At 45.7% G+C, this 26,395-nt stretch overlaps 1 protein-coding gene across 2 annotated transcripts in view; it reads left to right on the forward strand.

Annotated features, from left to right (window-relative positions):
* Window positions 1-6,524: 6,524 nt before the first annotated feature.
* ltn1 (listerin E3 ubiquitin protein ligase 1) overlaps window positions 6,525-26,395 on the forward strand; it is an 80,914-nt gene continuing 61,043 nt past the window's right edge. For both annotated transcript variants that reach the window (XM_071364974.1, XM_071364975.1), the window contains exons 1-15: window positions 6,525-6,679; window positions 7,148-7,354; window positions 11,059-11,157; window positions 11,271-11,330; window positions 11,766-11,936; window positions 12,792-12,844; window positions 14,853-15,033; window positions 15,127-15,300; window positions 18,679-18,869; window positions 19,579-19,726; window positions 21,474-21,737; window positions 22,423-22,737; window positions 22,978-23,129; window positions 23,370-23,463; window positions 24,908-25,133. In XM_071364974.1, coding sequence (XP_071221075.1) covers window positions 6,638-6,679; window positions 7,148-7,354; window positions 11,059-11,157; window positions 11,271-11,330; window positions 11,766-11,936; window positions 12,792-12,844; window positions 14,853-15,033; window positions 15,127-15,300; window positions 18,679-18,869; window positions 19,579-19,726; window positions 21,474-21,737; window positions 22,423-22,737; window positions 22,978-23,129; window positions 23,370-23,463; window positions 24,908-25,133 — 2,377 coding nt within the window. In that variant the 5' untranslated portion in view covers window positions 6,525-6,637. The remainder of the gene's footprint in view (window positions 6,680-7,147; window positions 7,355-11,058; window positions 11,158-11,270; window positions 11,331-11,765; window positions 11,937-12,791; window positions 12,845-14,852; window positions 15,034-15,126; window positions 15,301-18,678; window positions 18,870-19,578; window positions 19,727-21,473; window positions 21,738-22,422; window positions 22,738-22,977; window positions 23,130-23,369; window positions 23,464-24,907; window positions 25,134-26,395) is intronic.

The following is a 26,395-nucleotide window of genomic DNA, read 5'->3' on the forward strand; positions in this document are numbered from 1 at the left end:
ACCACTTTCATGTCATACATTCAAACCAAACACCTAGGAGAGAAGATTTGCTCTTCAGGTTTCCATATATTACAGTACCTTATGAAAGTATTCAGACCCTGTCCACATTTGGTTACGTTAGTCTTAATCTAAAATGGATTACATTTAAAAAAAAATCCTCAGCAGTCTACACAGGATACCCCGTAATGACAGTGAAAACAGATTTCTTTGAAAAATTTGCACATTAAAAACAGAACCTTTATTTACATAAGTATTTGGCGATGAGACTTGAAAATGAGCTCAGATGCATCCTGTTCTGATTGATCATTCTTGAAATGTTTCTACAACTTGATTGGAGTCCACCTGTGGTAAATTCAATTGATTGGTAAATATTTTCTTCTTCTTGAACTTCACTGTTGGTTAAGGACTTGTAAAGTAGGCATTTCATGGTAAAGTCTCCACTTGTATTTGGCGCATGTGGCAAATAAAGTTTGATTTATTTATCTTATTGTCCTTTTGGTAAAAATGATGTGGGTAAAAGCGCAAATTAAAAGTATGAATCTCGGAGCATCGTAGCACCATCAGGTGCAAAAACTCGACTTACCCAGTTGAGGCCCACTTTTTGGAAGCGAACCACTCAATTTCCTCCCTACGTTATTTGGATCAACAACATTGTAGTTACTCCACAATACTAACCTAATTGACAGTGTGAAAAATTGGTAGCCTTTATAGAATACAAATATTCCAAAACATGCATCCTGTATACAACAAGGCACTAAAGTAATACTGCAAAAAATGTGGCAAAGCAATTCACTCAATTCGTTCCAGTCGCAGGCAGCAGAGAACTGGAAGGAAAGGCGTCCAAATGAGGTTTTGGCTTTAGGGATGATCAGTGAGATACACCTGCTGGAGCGCGTGTTGCAGGTGGGTGTAGCCATCGTGACCAGTGAACTGAGATAAGGCGGCACTTTACCTAGCATAGCCTTGTAGATGACCTGGAGCCAGTGGGTCTGACGACGAACATGTAGCGAGGGCCAGCCGACTAGGGCATACAGGTCGCAGTGGTGGGTCGTATAAGGTGCTTTAGTAACAAAACGAATGGCACTGTGATAAACTGCATCCAGTTTGCTGAGTAGAGTATTGGAAGCTATTTTGTAGATGACATCGCCGAAGTCGAGGATCGGTAGGATAGTCAGTTTTACTAGGGTAAGTTTGGCGGCGTGAGTGAAGGAGGCTTTGTTGCGGAATAGAAAGCCGATTCTTGCTTTGATTTTGGATTGGAGATGTTTGATATGAGTCTGGAAGGAGAGTTTGCAGTCTAGCCAGACACCTAGGTACTTATAGATGTCCACATATTCTAGGTCGGAACCGTCCAGGGTGGTGATGCTAGTCGGGCGTGCGGGTGCAGGCAGCGAGCGGTTGAAAAGCATGCATTTGGTTTTACTAGCGTTTAAGAGCAGTTGGAGGCCACGGAAGGAGTGTTGTATGGCATTGAAGCTCGTTTGGAGGTTAGATAGTACAGTGTCCAAGGAAGGGCCGGAAGTATATAGAATGGTGTCGTCTGCGTAGAGGTGGATCAGGGAATCGCCCGCAGCAAGAGCAACATCATTGATGTATACAGAGAAAAGAGTCGGCCCGAGAATTGAACCCTGTGGTACCCCCATAGAGACTGCCAGAGGACCGGACAACATGCCCTCCGATTTGACACACTGAACTCTGTCTGCAAAGTAGTTGGTGAACCAGGCAAGGCAGTCATTAGAAAAACCGAGGCTACTGAGTCTGCCGATAAGAATATGGTGATTGACAGAGTCGAAAGCCTTGGCCAGGTCGATGAAGACGGCTGCACAGTAATGTCTTTTATCGATGGCGGTTATGATATCGTTTAGTACCTTGAGCGTGGCTGAGGTGCACCCATGACCGGCTCGGAAACCGGATTGCACAGCGGAGAAGGTACGGTGGGATTCGAGATGGTCAGTGATCTGTTTGTTGACTTGGCTTTCGAAGACCTTAGATAGGCAGGGCAGGATGGATATAGGTCTGTAACAGTTTGGGTCCAGGGTGTCTCCCCCTTTGAAGAGGGGGATGACCGCGGCAGCTTTCCAATCCTTGGGGATCTCAGATGATACGAAGGAGAGGTTGAACAGGCTGGTGATAGGGGGTGCGACAATGGCGGCGGACAGTTTCAGAAATAGGGGGTCCAGATTGTCAAGCCCAGCTGATTTGTATGGGTCCAGGTTTTCCAGCTCTTTCAGAACATCTGCTATCTGGATTTGGGTAAAGGAGAAGCTGGGGAGGCTTGGGCGAGTAGCAGCGGAGGGGACGGGGCTGTTGGCCAAGGTTGGAGTCGCCAGGAGGAAGGCATGGCCAGCCATTGAGAAATGCTTGTTGAAGTCTTCGATTATCACGGATTTATCGGTGGTGACCGTGTTACCTAGCCTCAGTGCAGTGGGCAGCTGGGAGGAGGTGCTCTTGTTCTCCATGGACTTTTCAGTATCCCAGAACTTTTTGGAGTTAGAGCTACAGGATGCAAATTTCTGCTTGAAAAAGCTGGCCTTTGCTTTCCTGACTGACTGCGTGTATTGGTTCCTGACTTCCCTGAACAGTTGCATATCGCGGGGGCTCTTCGATGCTATTGCAGTTCGCCACAGGATGTTTTTGTGCTGGTCGAGGGCAGTCAGGTCTGGAGTGAACCAGGGGCTATATCTGTTCTTGGTTCTGCATTTTTTGAACGGAGCATGCTTGTCTAATATGGTGAGGAAGTAACATTTAAAGAATGACCAGGCATCCTCAACTGACGGGATGAGGTCAATATCCTTCCAGGGAACCCTTTTGACTAGAATACAAAGTGTTATGTTTGGGGAAAGTCCAATACAACACATTACTGAGGACCACTCTTCATATTTTCAAGCATAGTGGTGGCTGCATCATGTTATGGGTATGCTTGTAATCGTTAAGGACTTGGGAGTTTTTCAGGATAAAAAATAAAAATAATGGAGCTTAGCACAAAATCCTAGAGGAAAACCTGGTTCAGTCTGCTTTCCACCAGACACTGGGAGATTAATTCACCTTTCAGCAGGACAATAACCTAAAACACAAGGCCAAATCTACACTGGAGTTGCTTACCAAGAAGACAGTGAATGTTCCTGAGTTTTGATTTAAATATACTTGGCAAGACCTGTAAATGGTTGTCTAGCAATGATCAACAACCAATTTGACAGAGCTTGAAGAACTTTGAAAAGAATAATGGGCAAATGTTGCGCAATCCAGGTGTGGAAAGCTCTTAGAGAATTACCCAGAGAGACTCACAGCTGTAATCTCTGCCAAAGGAGCTGCTACAAAGAATTGCCCCAGGGGTGTGAATACTTATGTAAATAGATATTTATGCATTTCATTTGCAAAAATGGCAAAAAAAACATGTTTTCATTGAAGTTTTGTGTGTAGATGGGTGAAAAAATATATATTATTTCCATTTTAATTTCAGGCTGTAACACAACAAAATGTCGCATAAATCTGTCCACAAGAGATTACAACCTTGTGATAGTTATTACTATATCGGATGCAGCTGTGAAGAAAGGAAACACTAAATAGGTGAATTTTGTGGAAACATGCTCATTTGTAACAAACGTGATAACAAGCATTCGTTGTTACACCTCTGTAATTACAGACTGTAATTACCACCAGCTACATGTTATCACACTGTAACTGGGTTATTACAATTAACTACAATGCTTGTTACAGTGTCATTACTCTTGTAATTACACTGCAATAAGGACCCCTTACAGAAATATCTTCAAAATTGAAAGGCAGCTCGGATGAGGGAAAGATCAGGTGGGACCATTCAGACATCAATTTCGAGTCGCATAGCAAAGGGTCTTTATACTTGTAATTTAATCCATTTTAGAATAAGGCTGTAACGTAACAAAATGTGGAAGAAGTCAAGGAGTCTGAATACTTTCCTAATGCTCTGTATACTGCAACATGTCTAGAACTATACATCCTTTAAGCAGTCAGTGTTCATACAGACATTGGCAAGACAAATTCAAGGACTATCATGGACTTTTTCAAGCTCTAAAATTGTAATTTTCAAGGACCTCAATATTATATAATTGTATAATTTATATAATTGTACATATAGGGCCTAAAATAGACCCCCCCCCCCAAGCAAAAAGTGTAGAGAAATAAAATACATGTTGGCCATTTCCTCTGCTGTCTTCGTTTCAGGGGGAAATACATGTCGGCCATTTCCTCTGCTGTCTTCGTTTCAGGGGGAAATACATGTCGGCCATTTCCTCTGCTGTCTTCGTTTCAGGGGGAAATACATGTCGGCCATTTCCTCTGCTGTCTTCGTTTCAGGGGGAAATACATGTCGGCCATTTCCTCTGCTGTCTTCGTTTCAGGGGGAAATACATGTCGGCCATTTCCTCTGCTGTCTTCGTTTCAGGAGGAAATACATGTAGTCAATTTCCTCTGCTGTCTTCGTTTCAGGAGGAAATACATGTCGGCCATTTCCTCTGCTGTCTTCGTTTCAGGGGGGAAATACATGTCGGCCATTACCTCTGCTGTCTTCGTTTCAGGGGGGAAATACATGTAGGCCATTTCCTCTGCTGTCTTCGTTTCAGGGGGAAATACATGTCGGCCATTTCCTCTGCTGTCTTCGTTTCAGGGGGAAATACATGTCGGCCATTTCCTCTGCTGTCTTCGTTTCAGGGGGGAAATACATGTCGGCCATTTCCTCTGCTGTCTTCGTTTCAGGGGGAAATACATGTCGGCCATTTCCTCTGTTGTCTTCGTTTCAGGGGGAAATACATGTCGGCCATTTCCTCTGTTGTCTTCGTTTCAGGAGGAAATACATGTCGGCCATTTCCTCTGCTGTCTTCGTTTCAGGAGGAAATACATGTCGGCCATTTCCTCTGCTGTCTTCGTTTCAGGGGGAAATACATGTCGGCCATTTCCTCTGCTGTCTTCGTTTCAGGAGGAAATACATGTCGGCCATTTCCTCTGCTGTCTTCGTTTCAGGGGGAAATACATGTCGGCCATTTCCTCTGCTGTCTTCGTTTCAGGAGGAAATACATGTCGGCCATTTCCTCTGTTGTCTTCGTTTCAGGAGGAAATACATGTCGGCCATTTCCTCTGCTGTCTTCGTTTCAGGAGGAAATACATGTCGGCCATTTCCTCTGCTGTCTTCGTTTCAGGGGGAAATACATGTAGTCCATTTCCTCTGCTGTCTTCGTTTCAGGAGGAAATACATGTCGGCCATTTCCTCTGCTGTCTTCGTTTCAGGAGGAAATACATGTCGGCCATTTCCTCTGCTGTCTTCGTTTCAGGGGGAAATACATGTCGGCCATTTCCTCTGCTGTCTTCGTTTCAGGAGGAAGCTGGTTCGACCGTGAACAGTTGTTCAACACTTGACTGTCATTCAGAAAATTCCTTCCTGGATCTGATGATAACGTGTGAAAATATGCACCACTAATCAGCTGGATGCTAAATGAGCATCCAACAAGTATTATGCAGAATTATTGAAGAACCACTTATTAATCAAATCAAATCAAATGTATTTATATAGCCCTTCTTACATCAGCTGATATCTCAAAGTGCTGTACAGAAACCCAGCCTAAAACCCCAAACAGCAAGCAATGCAGGTGTAGAAGCACTTATTAATAACAGTATCAATTTAGATTTTGTAAGTATCAAGGTAAGGTGACTTTTTTGGGGGTTTAGAAGCATTCGATTTTGCCATTCCATTTATTATTTTTGATTTGAGTGCCCATGAAAACTGTTTCCACCCTGTAATATAAGGAGACAACAAATATGACAGAAGTTACACTGCATTTCTGAGATCTCTATACAACAAAAACGGTCAGATTTTTACAAGGTTCAAGTTCAATATCTAATTTAACTGACTAATGCTTAATATAACAACAACTTACACTGCCATAAATGCAAGGACAGAAAAGTAATGTTTTATGTCACACGATTTTGGACAAATCCATCAAGACACCAGTCATGATAAAGGGTTAAACATGAATTTTATTGCAAATAGCTATGACCCCCCTTATATATATTCATGTTATGACAGGAAAACAACTGCCATATTATTATCAAACGTAACACGTTTTTCAGTGTAGGAAATCCTCACTGGAACTCTAGTTTATAGAAAGAAACATTGCATACGGGAATAACTTCACTGTGAAGTACACATGTGCAATAACTCATTTCGCCCTTGCACACCTTGTAAACAATAGCATGTAGGGTCACGTCTACAAAACTCAGTGCATTCTGTTCTTAATATTGTTTTGGGAACCGAAAACTGTATTGAGATCGTCCTTTTCCACGATCAGCAGAATGTAAACTCGGTTCCATCTCACTCCACTGTTGGCCAATGGGCTTTCTCTCTTCAGATTTCAATTCTTCAGATTTATACATCCGGTGAAACATATTTTTGGTTTTTACGTGGTCTTCTAGTATTCAGGAGTCTTTTTGCACATCCGGTGAAACGTCTTGCTCTAGCTGTGCTATGATGACGTATTTCCGGTATTTTTTACGGTTTTTCCGGGTAACTGTTGTGACGTGTTTTCCATTTTCGGACCCCATGCTTTTGGCTTTGGCTCGCTATCTAATGTTTGAAAGTTAACTTAATCTGAAAAATAAAATACATAGAATGGGAGGAAAGAATAAACAGCGAACGAAAGGAAACGTTCGGGTAAGTTACCTCGCCACTGCTATTGATTGAGCCAGATATACATTCTCTCGCTATTCTAACGTTAGCCATGCTATCTGTGTGGTTAGCTTAGCTAGCTACATAACACTAGGCAAGCTAGGTGATATCCGGGATCATTGGGACGTCCCTACCCTAAATCAGAACCTCTTACCCATACCGTTTTAAATGTCAACTTCAATGGTGTAACGTCAAAGTTGGGATGTCCTATTCCCAAGGATCCCGGATAGCACCGACCCGTTAGGTAACGTTAACTTGGCCATTCAAAGTTCACGCCAGCATAACTTTCCAGAATTTTATGTTTGATTACAATCAACTTAGAAATCAACTAACTAGTTTGTCAGTGAGCTACCCGGTGTTACGTATGGTAATGTTGTGGTCAGTGTGCTTAAAAACTACCGAACAACTTCAGTTGTGAATCTGACATTTCGTCCGTTCTTCCACCACCACCAGCCGTCCAGCAGCGGGCGGGCTGCCGAGTTGCTGGCCCGGGAGAGTGGTGTCGTTCCCGGGTTCGTGGGGTTCGCCACCACAACGACCACAGAGCCGGGCTATGTGCCTGCTGTCCATGGGGCAGAGGAGATCGACAACCTGGTTGATGCTGACTTCCGCCTGGTGTTGAGGAAACTATCAAAGAGAGACACGGTCACCAAACTGAAGGTAAGATCTTAGAGAAAGAGAAGGGAAAGAGATATACACCTTTGCAGAGGCCAAATCAACCTTCGTACCGCATCGCGCCTCCCAAATTTTGTAACGATGTGAAGGACTCCACATTGGCATGATTGGTTGATGGTAGGTGGGGGGGCGGTACGTCCTGTAAAAACACAAACTCGCTTCCTTGACATCTTCCTACACAACAGCTCTGTTCTGTTCCGCGAAGTTCAAGAAGTACTAAAGCCCTGACTTCTGCAGAGCAGTAAATGCCTTACGGCCAATGCAGATGCTGGAATGACCATAACGTGTCATCTAGTAGCTGTAATGCTGAGGCAGCATTGGTACGCACTATTTAAGCTTTTAATGGTTGCTAGGCAGCGCCCGTTACTACTCATCCTGGCAGTTGTAAAACTTTCTGAGTCATGCCATTTCACCCGTCTCTTCACATAACCCACCACATTCACCTGTACATAGCCCATCTATAATTTAGCCCAAACAACTACCTCTTCCCCTACTGTATTTATTTATTTATTTATTTTCCTCCTTTGCACCCCATTATTTCTATCTCTACTTTACACATTCTTCCACTGCAAATCAACCATTCCAATGTTTTACTTGCTATATTGTATTTACTTCGCCACCATGGCCTTTTTTTTTGCCTTTACCTCCCATATCTCACCTCATTTGCTCACATTGTATATAGACTTATTTTTCTACTGTATTATTGACTGTATGTTTGTTTTACTCCATGTGTAACTATGTGTTGTTATATGTGTCGAACTGCTTTGCTTTATCTTGGCCAGGTTGCAATTGTAAATGAGAAATTGTTCTCAACTTGCCTTCCTGATTAAATAAAGGGTGAAATAAAAACAATAATAAAAAAATTGCACTGTTTTCAAAACCACAGCTAGATGTATCCAGAACGAAAAATATTGTAGTAAAGTACGCTAGTGTAATTGAAGGCATCAAATTGTTGCTTACTTAAACTCCCAAAGTAATCCAATCGTTTATAATAGGATTTTAATCAATAGCCTACCCGCGTGTGGTCAACTATTTCAGCATCGTTTCACGCTGCTTTGAGGTCGTGTCTACACTTAACACTTACATGCGACTTTTGCTATCAGAATACGAAGATCACATTTGGAAAGACGGGTGTAGACGCACCCAAAGTCGTTTTGTGGTCTTGATTGTGTTCAGATCTGGCTGGCCTCTTCAGGGGGGGGTCAGGGATGCATCGTATGCAGATTTCTCCTCGGTCTGGACCAATCAGACTACCGAAAGAACATACAGTGGGTGACGTCATCAACACTCCTCCCACAAGTCTCCATAAAACTTTTGTTTCGGCACGAAATAGACCTTTTCGTTGTAACATTGGAGGAAATACGTTTCCTAGCACGTGAGAAATGTGTTTGCTGGACTCGTAAACGCTAGCTAATATTTAGAATAATATGTTTTTGTTTGTGTAGAGTTTATTTATTTGTTATTTTTATATAACCTTTATTTAACTAGGCAAGTCGGTTATGAACAAATTCTTATTTACAATGACGGCCTACTCCGGCCAAACCCGGACGACGCTGGGCCAATTGTTGGCCGCCCTATGGGCCTTCCATTCACGGCCGGTTGTGATACGGCCTGGAATCGAACCAGGGTCTGTAGTGACGCCTCTAGCACTGAGATGCAGTGCCTTAGACCGCTGCGCCACTTGGGAGCCCAATCCCTTTAGCGTTGTTTGCTAGTTTGCTGGATAGCTACATAGTTTAGATGTCTGCAGAGGTTAGCTGGCTAGTTAGCTGCAGAGGTTAGCTGGCTAGTTAGCTGCAGAGGTTAGCTGGCTAGTTAGCTGCAGAGGTTAGCTGGCTAGTTAGCTGCAGAGGTTAGCTGGCTAGTTAGCTGCAGAGGTTAGCTGGCTAGTTAGCTGCAGAGGTTAGCTGGCTAGTTAGCTGCAGAGGTTATCTGGCTAGTTAGCTGCAGAGGTTAGCTGGCTAGTTAGCTGCAGAGGTTAGCTGGCTAGTTAGCTGCAGAGGTTAGCTGGCTAGTTAGCTGCAGAGGTTAGCTGGCTAGTTAGCTGCAGAGGTTAGCTGGCTAGTTGGCTGCAGAGGTTAGCTGGCTAGTTGGCTGCAGAGGTTAGCTGGCTAGTTAGCTGCAGAGGTTAGCTGGCTAGTTAGCTGCAGAGGTTAGCTGCAGAGGTTAGTTAATGCCGTCAAGTTGTTGTTTTGTCATATTGTTCCTATTCCAGCATTTGCAGAATGCATAGTGACATTTGAATATAGCGTGGGAAAAGGGAATCCAGACACACTATGGACACGGTAGACACATTTTAAATATAGGTATAGATTCATGACGTGTTTTGAATTCCATGATCAGAACTCTATGATCAGAATCAAAAGCTGCATGGACTGTCAAGTCTAGACACGGCCTGAGACGAGCTTGTGATCTTGACTAATAAATCAATCAATAAATGTCAGATTTTTCTTTTCACTGAATCGCCGTTTGGATATTGATTAGGCTACCATTAAGCTGGGGGAAATTTGAGGCGAGAGTGCTGATCATCTTGTCTGGTTGGGTCATTGATCAGAACATTTTGGCAGCACGTTATTTAGCTTAACAAGTATATTTATTTTGCTCTTCACTCTCACTCGCTCTGTCGCTCGGCCGTTCTGTCGCTCGGCCGTTCTGTCGCTTTGTAGCTTTGGCCTACTGTCGACCAAAAGCCTGTGACTTAATCAATCAATGTGATTTTGTTTCACTGAATCTGCGTCTGTATATTTGGTTAAATAAGAGCTGGTATAGCTCATCTGTTTGTTTGCTAATCTATCACTGATCAGAAACATTTAGCATGTTATAATGTAGCCTAACTCCTAAACGTCTACCTCCGCTCCTAAACGTCTACCTCCGCTCCTAAACGTCTACCTCCGCTCCTAAACGTCTACCTCCGCTCCTAAACGTCTACCTCCGCTCCTAAACGTCTACCTCCGCTCCTAAACGTCTACCTCCGCTCCTAAACGTCTACCTCCGCTCCTAAACGTCTACCTCCGCTCCTAAACGTCTACCTCCGCTCCTAAACGTCTACCTCCGCTCCTAAACGTCTCCCTCCGCTCCTAAACGTCTCCCTCCGCTCCTAAACGTCTACCTCCGCTCCTAAACGTCTACCTCCGCTCCTAAACGTCTACCTCCGCTCCTAAACGTCTACCTCCGCTCCTAAACGTCTCCCTCCGCTACTAAACGTCTACCTCCGCTCCTAAACGTCTACCTCCGCTCCTAAACGTCTCCCTCCGCTCCTAAACGTCTACCTCCGTTCCTAAACGTCTACCTCCGCTCCTAAACGTCTACCTCCGCTCCTAAACGTCTACCTCCGCTCCTAGACGTCTCCCTCCGCTCCTAAACGTCTCCCTCCGCTCCTAAACCCGTTCATGTGCGCAGGAGATATAAAAAGCTTATCTGAGCTAGAATGTGGTAAAAAAAATGGGACTGTTTGAATTGGGCTCTAAAAAAAAACATTGTCAGATTAAAATAAAATACAGGCAGGATACCATAAAGACTGTAAAGACTAATAGAGTACCAAAAACTGATATCACACAGAATAGAGTACCAGTCGCTTCAGTTCCCTTGGCAGAAGAATGTTCTAGACTTAGTGCACGCAAACAGACACACACACACACCAGCCCTGTCCCGGAGGCGCTGACATTTTGCGCTCTATTTCTCCCCTGAAGGCAGCACAGGAGTTCGGGGCTATGTGTCAGGAGCGGGACTCAGAGGTCGTTAAAGGAGTTCTACCTTACTGGCCCAGGATTTACTGCAAGATTTCAATGGTGAGTCTTAGTGAGCTGCTACACTAGGGAGGGAGGGGGGTCTCAAGTGTTTGCATATTGTATGTGATCCTTGTGGGACTTGAACCCATGACTCTGATGTTGTTTGATTCCAGGACCACGACCGACGTGTGAGAGAGGCCACCCAGCAGGCGTTTGAACAACTGGTCCTGAAGGTGGGAGACAGACAGACGGACAGACACACAGACAGCAAGACAGACACACAGACAGCAAGACGGACGGACAGCAAGATGGACAGACGGACACACAGACAGCAAGATGGACAGACGGACACACAGACAGCAAGACGGACACACAGACAGCAAGACGGACACACAGACAGCAAGACGGACAGACGGACACACAGACAGCAAGACGGACAGACGGACACACAGACAGCAAGACGGACAGACGGACACACAGACAGCAAGACGGACACACAGACAGCAAGACGTACAGACGGACACACAGACAGCAAGACGTACAGACAGACACACAGCCAGCAAGACGGAGAGATGGACACACGGACGGACGGCCAGCAAGACGGACGGACACACACTTGAATAACCCATTGATCATTGTATAACCCATTGATCTCTGTATAACCCTAGGTGCGGCGTAGTCTAGCCCCCTACCTGAAGAGTGTGATGGGCCACTGGCTGCTGTCTCAGTGTGACAGCTATCCTCCTGCTGCCTCTGCTGCCTGCCAGGCCTTCAACGCTGCCTTCCCCCCCAGCAAACAGGCTGAGGCTCTTAGCTTCTGCAAGGACGAGGTTCTCACTGTGAGTAGTCTATACTATACTATAGAGAGAGGTCCTCACTGTCAGTAGTCTACTATACTATAGAGAGAGGTCTTCACTGTCAGTAGTCTATACTATAGTATAGAGAGAGGTCCTCACTGTCAGTAGTCTATACTATACTATAGAGAGAGATCCTCACTGTCAGTAGTCTATAGTATACTATAGAGAGAGGTCTTCACTGTCAGTAGTCTATACTATAGAGAGAGGTCCTCACTCTCAGTAGTCAAAAGTATAGAGAGAGATCCTCACTGTCAGTAGTCTATAGTATACTATAGAGAGAGATCCTCACTGTTAGTAGTCTATACTATACTATAGAGAGAGATCCTCACTGTCAGTAGTCTATAGTATACTATAGAGAGAGGTCTTCACTGTCAGTAGTCTATACTATAGAGAGAGGTCCTCACTCTCAGTAGTCAAAAGTATAGAGAGAGATCCTCACTGTCAGTAGTCTATAGTATACTATAGAGAGAGGTCTTCACTGTCAGTAGTCTATACTATAGAGAGAGGTCCTCACTCTCAGTAGTCAAAAGTATAGAGAGAGATCCTCACTGTCAGTAGTCTATACTATACTATAGAGAGAGGGAGTGTTGGGTTAGGTGGGGTGGTGTTGAGGGAGATGATTGTCAAAATGATGAAGATGTCTTTAACCTGAGTGACGATGATGATTGTGATGACGATGATGATTGTGATGATGATTGTGATGATGATGATGATTGTGATTGTGATGATGATGATGATTGTGATTGTGATGATGATGGTGATAGTGATGATGATGGTGATAGTGATAGTGATGGTGATAGTGATGATGATGATTGTGATAGTGATGATGATCTTCAGGTACTTCAAGACAACTTGCTGAAGGAGACGGCAGACACCCTAAGTGACCCACAGTGAGTAGTTCATCTATTTTCTCATCACATATGACTGCTGTTTAGCACCCATAGTAAGCTGGGTACTTGACTATAAGGAAGAATGAAGTCATACCCATAATGCCAGAGAAGCTGTGATCTCTAGTGCAGGCTACATAACCCTGGCTAGGGGCTGATAGGCCAGCAGCAGAGGTAGACTGATTCATTAACCTGTTGATGATGTGTTATATGATAGGCCAGCAGCAGAGGTAGAGACTGATTCATTAACCTGTTGATGATGTGTTATATGATAGGCCAGCAGCAGAGGTAGAGACTGATTCATTGACCTGTTGATGATGTGTTATATGATAGGCCAGCAGCAGAGGTAGAGACTGATTCATTAACCTGTTGATGATGTGTTATATGATAGGCCAGCAGCAGAGGTAGAGACTGATTCATTAACCTGTTGATGATGTGTTATATGATAGGCCAGCAGCAGAGGTAGAGACTGATTCATTAACCTGTTGATGATGTGTTATATGATTGGCCAGCAGCAGAGGTAGAGACTGATTCATTAACCTGTTGATGATGTGTTATATGATAGGCCAGCAGCAGAGGTAGAGACTGATTCATTAACCTGTTGATGATGTGTTATATGATAGGCCAGCAGCAGAGGTAGAGACTGATTCATTAACCTGTTGATGATGTGTTATATGATAGGCCAGCAGCAGAGGTAGAGACTGATTCATTAACCTGTTGATGATGTGTTATATGATAGGCCAGCAGCAGAGGTAGAGACTGATTCATTAACCTGTTGATGATGTGTTATATGATAGGCCAGCAGCAGAGATAGAGACTGATTCATTAACCTGTTGATGATGTGTTATATGATAGGCCATCAGCAGAGGTAGAGACTGATTCATTAACCTGTTGATGATGTGTTATATGATAGGCCAGCAGCAGAGATAGAGACTGATTCATTAACCTGTTGATGATGTGTTATATGATAGGCCAGCAGCAGAGGTAGAGACTGATTCATTAACCTGTTGATGATGTGTTATATGATAGGCCAGCAGCAGAGGTAGAGACTGATTCATTAACCTGTTGATGATGTGTTATATGATAGGCCAGCAGCAGAGGTAGAGACTGATTCATTGACCTGTTGATGATGTGTTATATGATAGGCCAGCAGCAGAGGTAGAGACTGATTCATTAACCTGTTGATGATGTGTTATATGATAGGCCAGCAGCAGAGGTAGAGACTGATTCATTAACCTGTTGATGATGTGTTATATGATAGGCCAGCAGCAGAGGTAGAGACTGATTCATTAACCTGTTGATGATGTGTTATATGATTGGCCAGCAGCAGAGGTAGAGACTGATTCATTAACCTGTTGATGATGTGTTATATGATAGGCCAGCAGCAGAGGTAGAGACTGATTCATTAACCTGTTGATGATGTGTTATATGATAGGCCAGCAGCAGAGGTAGAGACTGATTCATTAACCTGTTGATGATGTGTTATATGATAGGCCAGCAGCAGAGGTAGAGACTGATTCATTAACCTGTTGATGATGTGTTATATGATAGGCCAGCAGCAGAGGTAGAGACTGATTCATTAACCTGTTGATGATGTGTTATATGATAGGCCATCAGCAGAGGTAGAGACTGATTCATTAACCTGTTGATGATGTGTTATATGATAGGCCATCAGCAGAGGTAGAGACTGATTCATTAACCTGTTGATGATGTGTTATATGATAGGCCAGCAGCAGAGATAGAGACTGATTCATTAACCTGTTGATGATGTGTTATATGATAGGCCATCAGCAGAGGTAGAGACTGATTCATTAACCTGTTGATGATGTGTTATATGATAGGCCAGCAGCAGAGATAGAGACTGATTCATTAACCTGTTGATGATGTGTTATATGATAGGCCAGCAGCAGAGGTAGAGACTGATTCATTAACCTGTTGATGATGTGTTATATGATAGGCCAGCAGCAGAGGTAGAGACTGATTCATTAACCTGTTGATGATGTGTTATGAGGAGTGTTCCAGAGGAGGAGAGGGAGGCGAAGTTCATCCGCCTGCTTACCAGCTCTCTACTGGGGGTGAAGAGACTGCTGTCCTCCTTACCCCAGACAGACACACAAGACCTGCAGGACAGACTGACACACCTCCTCAACCAGGCCAAGTTCTGGAAGTACAGCAGACACAAGACCCCACAGGTACAGAGATAGGGTGTACACACGCACGCACACACACACACACACACACCTCCCACTAACCTCCTCGGTGTGTCCTCTGGTCTCTCTCTCCAGGTGCGTGGTGCTTTCTTCGAGGTGGTGTCTTCCCTGTGTGAACACACTCCAGGTCTGATGCAGACTGAGGCTGCCAGAGTATGCCCCGCTGTTCTACTGTCTATAGACGACACGGACCCTGTGGTGCTGCCTCCTCTCTGGGAAGCTGTACTCCACACGCTCTCCACCTTAACAGTAAGTCTGCTGGGGGGTTGATGTAACCACAGACATTCAAACCAGTAGATAGTGACGGGGCTGACGTCATCCACGGAAAACTCCCGGGAGTATTTGAAGCTTTGCCATATTTCTGAACGGGGTTGAATGGCACACAACAATTTTTTTGCTAAGGATCATGGTGAACGTGGCCGTAACTAGGAAAGGATTGTGGTCGTTGTAGTCTTTTTCATGTTGCCTGATGGCCGTAACTAGGAAAGGATTGTGGTCGTTGTAGTCTTTTTCATGTTGCCTGATGGCCGTAACTAGGAAAGGATTGTGGTCGTTGTAGTCTTTTTCATGTTGCCTGATGGCCGTAACTAGGAAAGGATTGTGGTCGTTGTAGTCTTTTTCATGTTGCCTGATGGCCGTAACTAGGAAAGGATTGTGGTCGTTGTAGTCTTTTTCATGTTGCCTGATGGCCGTAACTAGGAAAGGATTGTGGTCGTTGTAGTCTTTTTCATGTTGCCTGATGGTCGTAACTAGGAAAGGATTGTGGTCGTTGTAGTTTTTTTCATGTAGCCTGATGGCCGTAACTAGGAAAGGATTGTGGTCGTTGTAGTCTTTTTCATGTTGCCTGATGGCGCTAACCTGGTTTTAATGTCTATGAACCGGATGGTCATCTACTGATAATCCTTTGCAGCAGAAGCTTCATTTGAAAGCTCAGCGTTTCCTAGAACCTAGAACCTAGCCAGGTCAACATTGGAAAACAAAAAAAGGACAGCAAATACGATCATCAGAATTACGGCTCTTTAGAGTGACTATTTTTTTTAAATATTACCATTATTTAACTAGTCAAGTCAGTTAAGAACAAATTCTTATTTACAATGACGGCCTAGGAACAGTGGGTTAACTGCCTTGTTCGGTGGGCAGAACGACAGATTTTGACCTCGTCAGCTCGGGGATTTGATCTTGCAACCTTCCGGTTACTAGTCCAACACTCTAACCACTAGGCTGCTTAGCACTGTTAAATACAGAACATGGTGACTCTCTGTTCTCCATTTTGGTCAGTCCCTCCATCTCCACTCTGTCAGCCCCATAGACATTGGTCAGTCCCTCCATTTCCACTCTGTCAGCCCCATAGACATTGGTCAGTCCCTCCATCTCCACTCTGTCAGCCCCATAGACATTGGTCAGTCCCTCCATCTCCACTCTGTCAGCCCCATAGACATTGGTCAGTCCCTCCATCTCCACTCTGTCAGCCCCATAGACATTGGTCAGTCCCTCCATTTCCCACTCTGTTACAGCCCCATAGACATTGGTCAGCTCTCCTTCCATCTCCACTCCCTCTGTCAGCCCCATAGACATTGGTCAGTCCCTCCATTTCCACTCTGTCAGCCCCATAGACATTGGTCAGTCCCTCCATCTCCCACTCTGTGCAGCCCCATAGACATTGGTCAGTCCCTCCATCTCCACTCTGTCAGCCCCATAGACATTGGTCAGTCCCTCCATCTCCACTCTATCAGCCCCATAGACATTGGTCAGTCCCTCCATCTCCACTCTATCAGCCCCATAGACATTGGTCAGCCTCTCCGTCTCCATTTGACAGGCTCGTTGACACCGCAGTTTTCATCCATGTGTTAAGAGCGTGCATGAGGGCGCGAGCTTCCTCATAGCCTGCTGGCCCGTGATTGGCCCGTGTCAGCACGTGGTCCTGTGTGACCACAAATGTAGTCAGAATGGATCAGTATTTAATTAAATATCTAGTAGTCAGAATGGATCAGTATTTAATTACATATCTAGTAGTCAGAATGGATCAGTATTTAATTAAATATCTAGTAGTCAGAATGGATCACTATTTAATTAAATATCTAGTAGTCAGAATGGATCACTATTTAATTAAATATCTAGTAGTCAGAATGGATCACTATTTAATTAAATATCTAGTAGTCAGAATGGATCACTATTTAATTAAATATCTAGTAGTCAGAATGGATCACTATTTAATTAAATATCTAGTAGTCAGAATGGATCAGTATTTAATTAAATATCTAGTAATCAGAATGGATCAGTATTTAATTAAATATCTAGTAGTCAGAATGGATCAGTATTTAATTATATATCTAGTAGTCAGAATGGATCAGTATTTAATTAAATCTCGATTTTAAAGCGACACTTCCAAAGAATTCAATGTGGGTATCGATGTTGATCACAATAAACACATTTTAAAGCCTAAAACGGATGTTAAAAAAATATATGTATTTGGTGATCGTGATTTCCATATAGGGCTTCACCGATATGCATCAGTCAGAAAACTGATTCAAACATTATGAATCGCCAGTTCACCAATGTTTTTACGTATTCCTTTTACTTCTTCCTCATTACCAGCAACATACTACCCTGCATACCGCTGCTGGCTTGCTTACTGAAGTTGATCCAGGGCCCCTCCTGGTCAGTCCCTGGATGCGCGTCCAGCTCCTCCTGCCAGCGGCGTTGGAGGGCCAGTCGCAGGCACTCCTCCCTCCAGCCCAAACAAAGCTCCCAATGCCCCAGGTCCGTGACCGGAGACACCGCTCCGTCCAGGGCGCCCTCCTCCAGCCAGAACGCTAACCAGGCGCCCTGACTCTCCGAGGTCCTTCAAGCTCCCATGCCCCTCCTCGCAGGGGTGTCAACCCTGGCCTCCTAGCCCGATCTCCCAGTCTGGCCCTCAACCATCCATGCCCGACCTACCAGTCCCCAGTCTTCCAGCCCGGCTCATCCAGCTCCCCCCTGTCACTATGCCCCAGGTCGCTGCTGTAAATGCGCACGTCCTCTCAGCCAACCTACCTGCCAGACCAACGGAGAAAAAACCTACACAACGCCAACACTGCCAGCCCGCTGTCACTGAATTGATCCAGCCCCTCCTCCAGCCCCTCCTCCAGCCCCTCCTCCAGCCCCTCCTCCAGCCCGTCCTCCAGCCTCTCCTCCACCCTCTCTTTCACCCTCTAAAACTTGTGTGCATGAAACTGCCTATGCCATTGATCTAGAAGTCAGATAACTGTGCACGGCAGCTGGCGCCAACGAGAGGTAGACCTAACCCCATCCCTGTTCTAGTATTCGTAGGCTACATCTGCGCGACACCTTCAGCATTCAGTCAGATGTTTGTAAAATTACTTTGTATTGAATATGTATTGCGTGCTGTGTCCTTTGTATTGAATTGAAGATGAATATGTATGAACTTTCCAATTTGTAAGTCGCTCTGGATAAGAGCGTCTGCTAAATGACTTAAATGTAAATGTAAATGTACTTTTACATTTATTAAATCACAGGCTTTATTAATTGAGGGACAACGTGTGATTTGCTGGGCCATTGTTAACAAGTACGCCCTCTGTCTCTGTCTGTCTCTCTGTCTCTGTCTGTCTCTCTGTCTCTCTGTCCCAGGACTGTTGGAGTCATGTCAACGCCAGGAAGGCTGTTCTGCCTAAACTGTGGTCCCTGTTAAAGGATGGGGGTAAAGGTTTGGCTACAGCCCTCCACCCTAACCTGCTACCCCTCATCAGTAAACTACCCACTGAGGTCACTACACCTGACCTAGACTTCTACACAACCTTCTACAGCTGTCTCATACAAGGGTAAGGAGAGGGTTGGTGGGGGAGGAGAGGGCGGGTGGGGGAGGAGAGGGTGGAGGGGGGAGGAGAGGCTGGTGGGGGAGGAGAGGGCGGGGGGAGGAGGAGAGGGTGGAGGGGGGAGGAGAGGGCTGGTGGGGGAGGAGGGCGGTTGGTGGAGGAGAGGGCGGTTGGGGAAAGAGAGGGCGGGGGAGGAGAGGGCTGGTGGGGGAGGAGAGGGCGGTTGGGGAAAGAGAGGGCGAGGGTGGAGGGGGGAGGAGAGGGCTGGTGGGGGAGGAGAGGGTGGGGGAGGAGATGGCTGGTGGGGGAGGAAAGGGTGGGTGGGTGAGGAGAGGGCGGGTGGGGGAGGAGAGGGCGGGTGGGGAAGGAGAGGGCGGGTGGGGGAGGAGAGGGCGGGTGGGGGAGGAGAGGGCGGGTGGGGGAGGAGAGGGCGGGTGGGGGAGGAGAGGGTGGGTGGGGGAGGAGAGGGCGGGTGGGGGAGGAGAGGGCGGGTGGGGAGGAGAGGGCTGGTGGGGGAGGAGAGGGCGGGTGGGGGAGGAGAGGGCGGGTGGGGGAGGAGAGGGCGGGTGGGGGAGGAGAGGGCGGGTGGGGGAGGAGAGGGCGGTTGGGGGAGGAGAGGGCGGGTGGTGGAGGAGTAGGTGGGGGGGAAGTGTGTGTGTTATCCCATCGGAGAGTCCAGCTGCAGTGTTTAATCCAGAGTGTGTGTGTGTTGCAGCTTGTCCAGTGAGCGTGCTGTGTCCAGTCCGTCAGAGAGTGCAGCTATCGTGGTGTCAGCAGTAGAGTGTTTGAGATACACTCTGTTACAGAACACTGGGGAGGAGGAGGAACACACACGGATACGCACGGTGCTCCTAGAACAACAGGTAACAACAGGCTCCGTGCTCCTAGAACAACAGGTAACAACATGCTCCTAGAACAACAGGTAACAACAGGCTCCGTGCTCCTAGAACAACAGGTAACAACGTGCACCGTGCTCCTAGAACAACAGGTAACAACATGCTCCGTGCTCCTAGAACAACAGGTAACAACATGCTCCGTGCTCCTAGAACAACAGGTAACAACATGCACCGTGCTCCTAGAACAACAGGTAACAACATGCTCCGTGCTCCTAGAACAACAGGTAACAACATGCTCCGTGCTCCTAGAACAACAGGTAACAACATGCACCGTGCTCCTAGAACAACAGGTAACAACATGCTCCGTGCTCCTAGAACAACAGGTAACAACATGCTCCGTGCTCCTAGAACAACAGGTAACAACATGCTCCGTGCTCCTAGAACAACAGGTAACAACAGGCTCTTAGAACAACAGGTAACAACAGGCTCTGTGCTCCTAGAACAACAGGTAACAACGTGCACCGTGCTCCTAGAACAACAGGTAACAACATGCTCCTAGAACAACAGGTAACAACATGCTCCTAGAACAACAGGTAACAACGTGCACCGTGCTCCTAGAACAACAGGTAACAACGTGCTCCTAGAACAACAGGTAACAACAGGCTCCGTGCTCCTAGAACAACAGGTAACAACATGCACCGTGCTCCTAGAACAACAGGTAACAACATGCTCCGTGCTCCTAGAACAACAGGTAACAACAGGCTCCGTGCTCCTAGAACAACAGGTAACAACATGCTCCGTGCTCCTAGAACAACAGGTAACAACATGCTCCGTGCTCCTAGAACAACAGGTAACAACATGCTCCGTGCTCCTAGAACAACAGGTAACAACATGCTCCGTGCTCCTAGAACAACAGGTAACAACATGCTCCTAGAACAACAGGTAACAACAGGTAACAACATGCTCCTAGAACAACAGGTAACAACAGGTAACAACAGGTAACAACATGCTCCGTGCTCCTAGAACAACAGGTAACAACATGCTCCGTGCTCCTAGGAACAACAGGTAACAACATGCTCCTAGAACAACAGGTAACAACAGGTAACAACATGCTCCTAGAACAACAGGTAACAACATGCTCCTAGAACAACAGGTAACAACAGGTAACAACATGGTAACAACATGCTCCTAGAACAACAGGTAACAACATGCTCCTAGAACAACAGGTAACAACAGGTAACAACATGCTCCTAGAACAACAGGTAACAACAGGTAACAACATGCTCTGTGCTCCTAGAACAACATGTAACAACAGGTAACACCGTGCTCCTAGAACAACATGTAACAACATGCTCCTAGAACAACAGGTAACAACAGGTAACAACATGCTCCTAGAACAACAGGTAACTACATGCTCCTAGAACAACAGGTAACAACAGGTAACAACATGCTCCTAGAACAACAGGTAACAACATGCTCCTAGAACAACAGGTAACTACATGCTCCTAGAACAACAGGTAACTACATGCTCCTAGAACAACAGGTAACAACATGCACCGTGCTCCTAGAACAACAGGTAACAACATGCTCCTAGAACAACAGGTAACAACAGGTAACAACATGTAACAACAGGTAACAACATGCTCCTAGAACAACAGGTAACAACAGGTAACAACATGTAACAACAGGTAACAACATGCTCCTAGAACAACAGGTAACAACATGCACATGCACATAAATTATAATTCTGTGTATCTTTCCTCTCTGTCCATAGCTCCTCCCCCTCATCGACAGTGCCTTGGGAAGCCCCTCCCTCCAAGCCGGTCCCCTTTTCCCATTGGTTACGGACATGCTCGTCTCCTGGGAGAAGAGGGCTGGACTTCAGGATGTGGGTGTGCTTAGCGAGGGAGAGAACGAAGTTGTCTTCGATAGGCTGCTGGCAGACTTCTGGGAGGGGCTTAGGGTGATGTTAGCCCGTCGTGTACAGAGTGACAGTCTGGAGCAGAAAGACCTAGAAGGAATGTCCTCGCTGCTACAGGTATGTGTGTCCATCTGCCTGTTTGTCTGTCTCTAAGTGTGTGTCTGCCTGTTTGTCTGTCTCTAAGTGTCTCTCTGCCTGTTTGTCTGTCTCTAAGTGTCTCTCTGCCTGTTTGTCTGTCTCTAAGTGTCTGTCTGCCTGTTTGTCTGTCTCTAAGTGTCTGTCTGCCTGTGTCTGTCTCTAAGTGTCTCTCTGCCTGTTTGTCTGTCTAAGTGTCCGTCTGCCTGTTTGTCTGTCTCTAAGTGTCCGTCTGCCTGTTTGTCTGTCTCTAAGTGTCTGTCTGCCTGTTTGTCTGTCTCTAAGTGTCTCTCTGCCTGTTTGTCTGTCTAAGTGTCCGTCTGCCTGTTTGTCTGTCTCTAAGTGTCCGTCTGCCTGTTTGTCTGTCTCTAAGTGTCTGTCTGCCTGTTTGTCTGTCTCTAAGTGTCTGTCTGCCTGTTTGTCTGTCTCTAAGTGTCTGCCTGTTTGTCTGTCTCTAAGTGTCTGCCTGTTTGTCTGTCTCTAAGTGTCTGTCTGCCTGTTTGTCTGTCTAAGTGTCCGTCTGCCTGTTTGTCTGTCTCTAAGTGTCTGTCTCTCTCTGTTTCTCTCTGTCTGTCTCTCTGTCTTTGTCTCTCTCTCTCTTTCTGTGTCTCTTTCTCTCTCTCTCTGTCTGTCTGTTATTATTTCTATCCATCTCTGTCTCCTCCAGGTGATGCAGAGCCCAGTGAGTGCCGGCAGGAAGCAGACCAAGAAGAAGAGATCGGTGAAGATCTGTTTCTCTGAGCCAGAGAGTTCTGGTTCTCCAGAGGAAGAGGGCGACGTGGCGCTGAAGTATGCCCAGCTGGAGGCCCCCGAGCTGGGCCAGGAGACGGCCGAGGGCCCCCTGAAGAGCTGGCACCTGGAGGAGATTGTCTGTCAGCAGACACAGATCAGTTACTCCCATGTGAACGATAAGAACTCAGAGAGACATCTGGTGTACCTCTCTCTTCTCCTTCGCTCCTTCCATACCCCCAGGGTCTTCACTGTGAGTCTTCCTTTCCTTTTCCTTTAGTCCATTTTCTCTATTGTGTTCTTTATCGGAGATAAACTGTTATTGTCTTCACAGTAACATTATCAATCACTGATATATGTTGTATATTGGATCGCAGGAAGTCACCTTTTTAACATCATACTTCATTTGCATTATATTGATTCTATCTCTTAGTCACATAATGATTTCTCTAATCTCTTTCCCCTTTTTTGTATTTTTTTCCCCACTCCCCAGATGCTGCTCATCACATCAGAAGAGGATAAATTAAAAGGGAAGGATGAACAGAAGGCAGACGGAGGAGGGGGAGGTGGCGTGCCCCCTCCCAGTAACCCTGCTGTGCGGTTTCTACTGGAGCGTGTGGTGTTGTGGCTGGGGCAGGAGGACAGGTAATGTACACACTCATTAAAATATAAATATATATATATATATATATATACCGGCCAAACCCGGACGACGCTGGGCCAATTGGGTGGGCCTATGCCCTCCCAGGCCCACCCCTGCTCAGTGGTGTGATATTTTAGTGACCAGTATTAAAGTGACCATTGTTCCTTGACTATGTATGCAGGGCTGCAGGGTTGAGTAACCGGGTGGAAGCCGGCTAGTAACAGTCTCGTATTATATTACAGGAGAGACACCAGTTACCTGGTAGAGATGGTGTTCAGTTCTCTACGCTGTTGCAGTCCACAGGAGACCACACGCATCCTCAACCATATCACCACGGTAACGTCAACTCTAACTATCATCGCTGTAACTCTTAGCTCTGTAGCTGTCAATTTCCTAACTCTTAGCTCTGTACCTGCCAATTCCCTAACTCTTAGCTCTGTAGCTGCCAATTCCCTAACTCTTAGCTCTGTACCTGCCAATTCCCTAACTCTTAGCTCTGTAGCTGCCAATTTCCTAGCTCTGTAGCTGCCAATTCCCTAACTCTTAGCTTTGTAGCCGCCAATTCCCTAACTCTTAGCTCTGTAGCTGCCAGTTCCCTAACTCTTAGCTCTGTAGCTGCCAGTTCCCTAACTCTTAGCTCTGTAGCTGCCAATTCCCTAACTCTTAGCTCTGTAGCTGCCAATTCCCTAACTCTTAGCTCTGTAGCTGCCAATTCCCTAACTCTTAGCTCTGTAGCTGCCAATTCCCTAACTCTTAGCTTTGTAGCTGCCAATTCCCTAACTCTTAGCTCTGTAGCTGCCAATTCCCTAACTCTTAGCTCTGTAGCTGCCAATTCCCTAACTCTTAGCTCAGTAGCTGCCAATTCCCTAACTCTTAGCTCAGTAGCTGCCAATTCCCTAACTCTTAGCTCTGTAGCTGCCTATTCCCTAACTCTTAGCTCTGTAGCTGCCTATTCCCTAACTCTTAGCTCTGTAGCTGCCAATTCCCTAACTCTTAGCTCTGTAGCTGCCTATTCCCTAACTCTTAGCTCTGTAGCTGTCAATTCCCTAACTCTTAGCTCTGTAGCTGCCAATTCCCTAACTCTTAGCTCAGTAGCTGCCAATTCCCTAACTCTTAGCTCTGTAGCTGCCAATTCCCTAACTCTTAGCTCAGTAGCTGCCAATTCCCTAACTCTTAGCTCTGTAGCTGCCAATTCCCTAACTCTTAGCTCTGTAGCTGCCAATTCCCTAACTCTTAGCTCTGTAGCTGCCAATTCCCTAACTCTTAGCTCTGTAGCTGCCAATTCCCTAACTCTTAGCTCTGTAGCCGCCAATTCCCTAACTCTTAGCTTTGTAGCTGCCAATTCCCTAACTCTTAGCTCTGTAGCCGCCAATTCCCTAACTCTTAGCTTTGTAGCTGCCTATTCCCTAACTCTTAGCTCAGTAGCTGCCTATTCCCTAACTCTTAGCTCAGTAGCTGCCAGTTCCCTAACTCTTAGCTCTGTAGCTGCCAATTCCCTAACTCTTAGCTCTGTAGCCGCCAATTCCCTAACTCTTAGCTCTGTAGCCGCCAATTCCCTAACTCTTAGCTCTGTAGCCGCCAATTCCCTAACTCTTAGCTCTGTAGCCGCCAATTCCCTAACTCTTAGCTCTGTAGCCGCCAATTCCCTAACTCTTAGCTCTGTAGCCGCCAATTCCCTAACTCTTAGCTCTGTAGCCGCCAATTCCCTAACTCTTATCTCTGTAGCTCAATAGTATGCTGGTGAAGATGGTCCCAGCCTTATTCTCTGTCTCACCTACAGATGGATCTAAAATGGGGAGTTCTTCTCCAGATCATACAAAAGGCGTGTGCGGACCCTGTATCTCTGCAGGCGTGTGGTGATTGGTTTAAGGGCTCCGTGCTGGGTGAGCGGCTGCTGGGGTTGGCTGAGGAGCTGTGTGAGGTGGGACTTAAAGGCTCCGGCTCCGCCCCTAATAGGGACAGCTGGGCTCTGATCAGCCTAGCGCTGTCTCAGCATCATAATAATGGTGAGATTACACACACACACAAAACAGCTTTCTTTTGTAGCCCAACCAGCTCAGAAGATCTGACCCATATTACTGCCGCAACATTTTTATCCTCCTAAAGCGAATCGTATTTTACTTTCATGAACCATGTCGTGGGCTGTTCTAAAACTATTACCGGGTCGTTAACCGTTTGTTTACACTTTGTTCAGTCATGTTACCTCATTGGCTAGCTAGCTAACAACCATGCTAACTTGACCAATATATCCAAATATTCTGGGACATAGAATGAAAAGTAGGGTTGCACGATATATCGGGGAACATATCGGAATCGGACGATATTTTGCTAAAAATGCTAACATCGGTATCGGCCTGATGTCTAGTTTAACGGCGATGTTAAAAACCGATGTCAGAGCTGCCGTGCATTTAACGTAGATATATAATGTAATGACACCGTGTAAAATTTTGCGCTACACGTGTGCAACCCAGCATTCCTAACCTAGGCCACAATGTCTGCTGTGTGGATCGAGCAGTCAACAAGTCCAGCAGTCATTTGAAAGAGTAAGAACATTTCAGAGAGACAAATCAAAAGGCGAAATCCATAACGCCAAGATAATGGAATTCATTGCCCTTGACAGTCAACCGTTCTCTGTCGTGGGTGATGTTGGCTTTCGCCGACTGGTTGAGCACCGGTACACACTACCAAATGCGCTATTTTTCAGATGTTGCCCTACCGGAGTTACACAGTAATAGCGTCACTGCTATTAGCTTCACAACATACATACTATGGAACGCCGTTTGGGTCTTTGCGTGTCAAAAGATACAGTAGCACTGTCAAAGCTGTACAAAAAGTCACGAACGATGTGTTTACAATACCGCGTTGGTAATAAAGCATTATTTGTTCGACCTCAACTTCAACAAGATTTCGCTTGGTACCTAGCTAGCACCAATACAACCAGCCTGAAAACAATGCTCAGTAGAAACTGCAGTCATTTTCATTATTCTTAGCAATGATTTAGGAATCCTTCGGAGTAAGTATTAGCTAGGTTGCCACTCGTTGTTCGCAAATGAATACAAATGGTAGGATTATGCCATACTTTTATTTTAGCTAACCGCAAAGTCCACTATTGGACTGAATGAATGACAGATATTTTGCATGTCATCATCACAAACCTAATATTTATTTTTACGAGACTTGTGTACAATTTTCAATGTATTGCATCTCAGTAGGAAAATTAGTGCTTTTACACCAAATGTAGAAACCTAATATTTTGTAATTTCAGTGA

This window comes from Salvelinus alpinus, chromosome 24 (assembly GCF_045679555.1).
Source record: "Salvelinus alpinus chromosome 24, SLU_Salpinus.1, whole genome shotgun sequence".
Lineage (NCBI taxonomy): Eukaryota > Metazoa > Chordata > Actinopteri > Salmoniformes > Salmonidae > Salvelinus > Salvelinus alpinus.